General features: G+C 49.0%; 1 protein-coding gene across 1 annotated transcript in view; it reads right to left on the bottom strand.

The window, feature by feature from the left end:
• Positions 1–5,852, bottom strand: part of LANCL3 (LanC like 3) — a 94,381-nt gene extending 88,529 nt beyond the window's left edge. Inside the window, exon 1 of the mRNA XM_032426756.1 lies at positions 4,954–5,852. Within this exon, the coding sequence (XP_032282647.1) occupies positions 4,954–5,526 (573 nt within the window). The 5' untranslated portion in view covers positions 5,527–5,852. The remainder of the gene's footprint in view (positions 1–4,953) is intronic.
• Between the last annotated feature and the right edge of the window lie 223 nt (positions 5,853–6,075).

Below are 6,075 nucleotides of genomic sequence, written 5' to 3'. Positions count from 1 at the left end.
AAAAAAAAAAAAAAAAAAAAAAAAAAAAAAAAAAAAAAAAACAAATGCAGACCACAAACCACCCAAGTACTTGTGACTTTGCCACCTATAGAAATCACAGCTAGATTCCTATCACACGGCAGTTGTTGAAGACAGCTCGAAATATCATTGACCCTCATCACTCTTTCAAAGGTACCATAATCCTTAGGCTTGCTGCAAAATCTTGTTATTTAACGTGTTAATAAAGAAACACAAATGCTACTGCATCACAATTTTTTAAACGTTTTGGTAACTGAATGTCGATATAACTGGCTTCCTTTGTAATCCTAAGTGTTTGATTTTATGCCCCTAAAAATGATATTCTAAGAGGTATCGATGGCGTCACCAGACTTACAAAGGAGTCCTTGGCACAAAAGGGGTTTAGGCCCCCTGAAACTAGTGCCCCTTGTGACTGTTCAATCTGCTGTCCATGCAGAAAACCCGGTGATCTTTTTTAAAAGTAAGTAAGATGAAGACATGACCATTTAAACCTGAAACAAGCCCCAGCTCCTGACTGACCTGGCTCTGCAGGATCTGGTTTGAGCTAGTTCAAGGCTCCTACCCGGTTGGGGGCTCTCCCATCCCTCTAGCCCTAGCTCACTCTGCACCCATTATGCAGGTAGCCTTCCATTTCTTTGAAATCTCCAAGCAGATACCCAACTCGGGGGGCTTCAAACTTGCTGTCTCCTCCGCCTGGAATGCCTGCTCTTAAAGCAGCAGCTTCGTGCTCAGGCTTCAGTGATGAACCAGGACATCACCTCCACAGAGAAGTCTTCCTCGCTACTGTCTGCCAAGCAGCACCCCTCCCCTCTCCTATCCTGCCCTGTCCCCAGGTATTTCTTGTTTACTTCCTTCAGAGCACTTGCCACAACATAATTATATTGACTTCTGTTCACTACGAAGTCCTGGCATCTAGCAAGGGGCATGGCACATGTAAAAACCTGACATTCATGGAATGAAGGAATAAACGACAGAAGTAAGTGAAAAGGAAGCTATCATTCATCCATTTCACAAGTGAGGAAATTGAGGCTCCGACATGTTAAATTATTTGTCCAAGGTCATCCAGCGGCAGAGTTATTATTTTAACCGTGGTCCCTAGGCCTCCCCTTTATCCCTCCACCATTTCTTTCTAAATTCCTTTCCCTGCTACATTTTCACCCATCTGGAAAGCAGAATGGACCCAATGTAAGTTTTTATGGTGTGATTTCATAGGGCTTCAGTGCCCCATTGCTCAAGGATATCTGCTTAACAAACCATCAAAACTACTTCCCTTGAGTATTTCCAGGAGAGCCAAATTGAACAAAAATATATTACCTGGTTAGAGTGACTCTTCCTGTCGCTGTCTCTCTACATACATTGACACACGTGTTTTCTCATCTCTGATTCTTATCAATGCAAACAATAAAATCAGGTGGAAGGAAGACAAGTCAAAAAAGGGTAGACTAAGGAAGAAAAAAATTTAAACCCCAAATTAAACGCTAGTATGGAGAAGTATATAAGGCACTTTACACCAGCTTATGTGGGCAATTCTGGCCATAGGCTTCCTAGTAGCCAGCCTCAAGCGAGAAACATGTCAGTTATGTGACATATTCTGAAGATTAAAAAAAAAATCAATTTCCAGGAAGAGCACAACTATTTCTGTACTCTAAGTACTGAGAGAAATTCTCCTTGTGGGTCCTTATAATGAAAGCATGATAGGATAATCAGTATTCTCAACTACAACCTTATAAAAAAAATATATCCAGCTTCAGAGAATGGTGTCTTATAGCATACATAGCTCAATAGACAGGACTGGTATGCCAAAACCTATGCAGCACGGCATTGCCTTGCTCTTCAAAGCGTGATCCCTGGACCAGCAGCATCACCTGGGAACTTGTGAGAAATGCAGAATCTCAGGCCCAATGCCAGGCCTGCTGAATCAGTCCGTATTCTATTGACAAGATCTGCAGGTGATTCCCGTGAACATTAAGTTTAACAAGCACCAGTCTAAAGGTTAAGCTTGATCTGAGGCAAAATTTCCAAGAAAGTGGTATTCATTTATTCAGGCAACACATATTTACTGAGACCTTGGTGACAGGAAAGAGTTCCTACCAATAGGGCATATTCCTACCAGTATGACACCAAAAGCACCACCATAAAGGAAAATATTGATAAATGGGTCACCATTCAAAATGGGTGGCAAAGCAAGCCATAAACAATATTTGCAATAATCCCCAAAGAAAAGGTGAGAACCTGAATATGTCCCAGGTACCATCTTAATGATGGGCATATAGCAATAAAATAAAAACTCTCTACACGTATAGAGCTTACCTTCTAATTGGAAAAGACATAAACAAGTAAAATGGAACAAGTAAAGGGCATCAAGTCAGGGGACAAGGTTGCAGTTTCATAGAGGGTGAACAGGGAAGGCTTCACTGAAGAGGTAGCGACCTATACAAGGTCAAAGAGCTAGCTATAAAAATAGCTAGGGGAAGAGTACTCCAAGCAAAGGGAACAGCGAGTACAAATACCCCGAGACAATAAATGCCTAAAACAGCAAGAAGGCCAGTGTGGTTGAAGCAGAGTGAGCAAAAGTGGAATAGGTATGCAGGGGGGGCCAAATCATGTGGGGCCTTCTCGGCCATTTTAAGGCTCTGAGCTCTGAGAAAGATGAGAAATCACTGGAGGAAAGGTAATAGGGCGCCTCTGCAGGATGCTGAGTGGGGAAATGGCATAATGAAGTGCTTTTAAGATTGGTTTCTAAGAGATAAGTGTAATGGCTTGAGAGAATCCAGCTGAGTATATTGCACTAATCCCAGTAAATGGGGATTCATTCATTCATTGATTTATTAGGTGCCAAAGCTGTGCCAAGTAGTGTGGGGAGGATCTAGACTAGGGTGATAACTGAGGGAACTGCCAGAGGAAAGTGAATATAAATGACATTGGAAAGAAAGAAACCCAGGACACAATAACAGATTATATTTATAGAGAAATGACAGAAGTTGGCAACTCAATTTAATCAACATTTATGGATCATCTACTGAGGGCAAAGCCATATGCTGGCTAGGATGCGGGAGTGGGGATGGCGCAGAAGACTTATTTTCCCCTCATAAGGGCTTCCAGCCAGGCGTGCTTAGCCCCTGCCCTGCACTTTTCAAGCCTGAATTTCTCAGATTACTGCAGCTGAGGCTGGCACTGAGACTGGCTTATTTGCTCAGGTTAAGAGCTGGTTTTTTTGGGGGGGGGGTTTAACCCTCAGAACTTGTTCTGTCTCCTGGGAGTAGGGGCCAAAGCACCTCAAATTGATTAGTATTAAAAGACAGATTTGGTTTGGCAGGAGGGCGGCAGAGAGGTCTTTTTTTTTTTTTTTTGGCAGAGAGGTCTTAATAAATGTCTTTTTGGATCAGCGTTGCAGACTGGCCCTGGGCTACCAGTTTTGGGGCAACGAGTCCTTGAGGTCTGTTTCCACCTGTATGACCTGATGGGTCTCCCACTCTTTGCCACTCCATTCTGGAGAGAAGGCCCCAAGGCACAAAAAGGGAAAGCAGGGGAAAAAAAAACCCCCCGAATTTGAAAATTGCCTACCACCAGACAGCAAGGTCTGAGGAGCAGATGCAAATGTAATGCAAATGATATGTAAATAGCCCCGTGGCCTTCTAAAAGGTTTTATACAACTGGAAGGGCCCTTGGGGAACTGCTAGCAGATAACAGTGACTCAGAAGCAGAGTGAACTATTTCAAGACAACTTTGTCACACAGATCTTTGCTGCCGTTCTAGCATAGTGCACAGTCTTTAGTGATGTTTTTCTCACTTGGATCAACCTCACCTTCTATAAATAAAAAAAATCAAGTCTGCCTCTGTTATCTTAGAAGTTATCTAAGTTAATTACACTTTAAAAATACTGTGTACCTTTAATTTTTCTTCAAACGCCTCTTTCACCCAAATAAAGTCATGTTCAATGTGTCACTTCCTCCCTAGAACAATATTTGGCTCCACTGGGTTATGAATGAAAATGCCTCGCTTTCAGTTCTAGTTACTATGATCCTTTGGAGGATTTTTTTTTCCCCTACTCCACAGGAACTGGCACATTCTCTTCTAATAGTCACATGCTGTATTCAAAGTGAATCCAGAAAAAAAAAAAAAAACCCAACCAAACCCATATGTACTTGTGAAATCCAATTCACTTCAAGGAGCCACTGGAAAGCTATTCATTAAGAAAACCTGCCCTATTAAGTACGCTGTCGTCTAGACAATCCTATCTACGCGTTTTAGAATGACAAATGCACATTCGATTCCAATGGGGTAAACTTCCGTCTACATTTATGCATTTAAAAGAGGACACCCCCATCAGATAGGCATTTTAAAAGAGCCCTGAGATGAACTGAATAGTAAGCAACCACAGTCAGCACATCAGACCCGCAGCTGGGCAGTAATTCTGGATTACAGACCGAGGCGCGCGCACGCGCACGCGCGGGGGTGGGGGGGCGGTCGCCAAAGCCATTTACCTCCACGTTAGCGATGGAAACAATGATAGCCTAACCAGCCCCCCAAACTTCCAATACTCTTAACATTCGAGGGTGCTTCAGCTTTTTGACAGGAAGGTCAAAGGAAGGGAAATCCCTTTCATTTTCGAGGAGTTTTTTTTTTTTTCTCCCTCACTTGAAAGGGCCTCCAGGAAGCTGTTGGGCAAAGAGGCATCTGGGGAGATGCCACGTTCGGTGTAAAACAAAAACAAAGCGCAAAGACGCGGAATCCCAACAAATGAGAGACTGAAAAAGAGAGGAGGGAAGATGGACAAAAACAAGAGGTGAACCTCTGGAGACTGAGGAAACGACAGCGCCAGACAGAGTAACAAAGAGAAAGAGAAGAGCCGGGGGCGCTGCTCCCGCAGCCGGGAGTCCGGGGAAGAGCCGGGCAGGCGGCGAGCGCCCCCCCGCGGCCGGGGCTGCCTCTTACCTCCTGGGCGAGTTTCTGCTTGAGCACCAGCGCGGCGCACAGGTAGCCCGCGCGGCCCACGAACAGCTCGTCCGAGCCGCACTCCAGGAAGGAGACCGGCGCGCAGACGGCGCACAGAGCCCGGAACTTGCCGAGCGGCTGCACGTAGTCGGACCGGCCCAGGGCGTGGTACACGAGCGTGGCCACGGCGTACACGCCCGCTCCCCCGAGCAAGAAGGCAGCGCGGGTGTCGGCGTCCGGCTCGCCCCACTCCTCGGCGCGGGCGCACGCGTCTATGAGGCGCTTGGCCGAGCGCAGGTAGCGCTCCCGGGCCCCGGCAAAGAGCGGGCTCTGCGAGACGTGGTAGAGCATGTAGGCCACCCCGGCCACGCCGCCGTACAGCCCGCCTTGGCAGCTGCTGGCCGCGGCCGCCGCCCCCCGGGCCTCAGCGCCGCCCCCGAGCGGGGGCAGCTCCTGAAGGATGCGCTCGATGGTGGCGGTGACCAAGGGCGCCACCGCCTCCTCGCACTGGCCCGCCAGCAGACTGCCCTGGTAGTCATCGAAGCGGTTGGCGAAGCAGCGCTTGGTGTCCATGCTGCTGCCCGTGCCCCCCAATGCCGGGCCGGGGTCCGCTGGAGGGCGCGCCCTGCAGCCCCGCGCACCACCTCTCGCTCTCGGAGGCGCTCGGCTGGCGGTTGATGCGGCGGGGATGGAGCAGGGAGGCTGAGACGGGAGGTGACTAGAGGAGGCGGGCGCGAGGAAGAAGCACGGAGCGGATTGCCAAGTGGGGCACCGGGCTGCCGCGAAGCTCGCGAGTGGCCCGGGCGGGCGCAGGGGATGCGCGTCGTACGCCCCCCCTCCGAGAGGCCGCGCCCTCGCCGAACCCGCCCCCTCCTGCGCCGCCGCAGCTCGGCCGCCTCTCCAAGGGGCCGAGGTGATCTCCGGCAGGACCCACTCGGGGCCCGCGCCACTCCTCCCGCTCCGCCCCCGGCTCCTCCCTTCCCGGCGGAAGGCCGGGGACGTGCGGGACACCGATCCGGAAAGCTGAGGCTGGGCACACACACACACCTGGCGCTGGAGGTGAAGACCTCGAGTCCCTAGTACACTCAAAGTGTGGTCCTCGAGTCAGCAGATCAGCATCAC

Source organism: Phoca vitulina, unplaced genomic scaffold (assembly GCF_004348235.1).
Source record: "Phoca vitulina isolate PV1807 unplaced genomic scaffold, GSC_HSeal_1.0 scaffold35, whole genome shotgun sequence".
Taxonomy (NCBI): Eukaryota; Metazoa; Chordata; class Mammalia; order Carnivora; family Phocidae; genus Phoca; species Phoca vitulina.
This window is presented reverse-complemented; position numbering and strand designations above follow the sequence as displayed.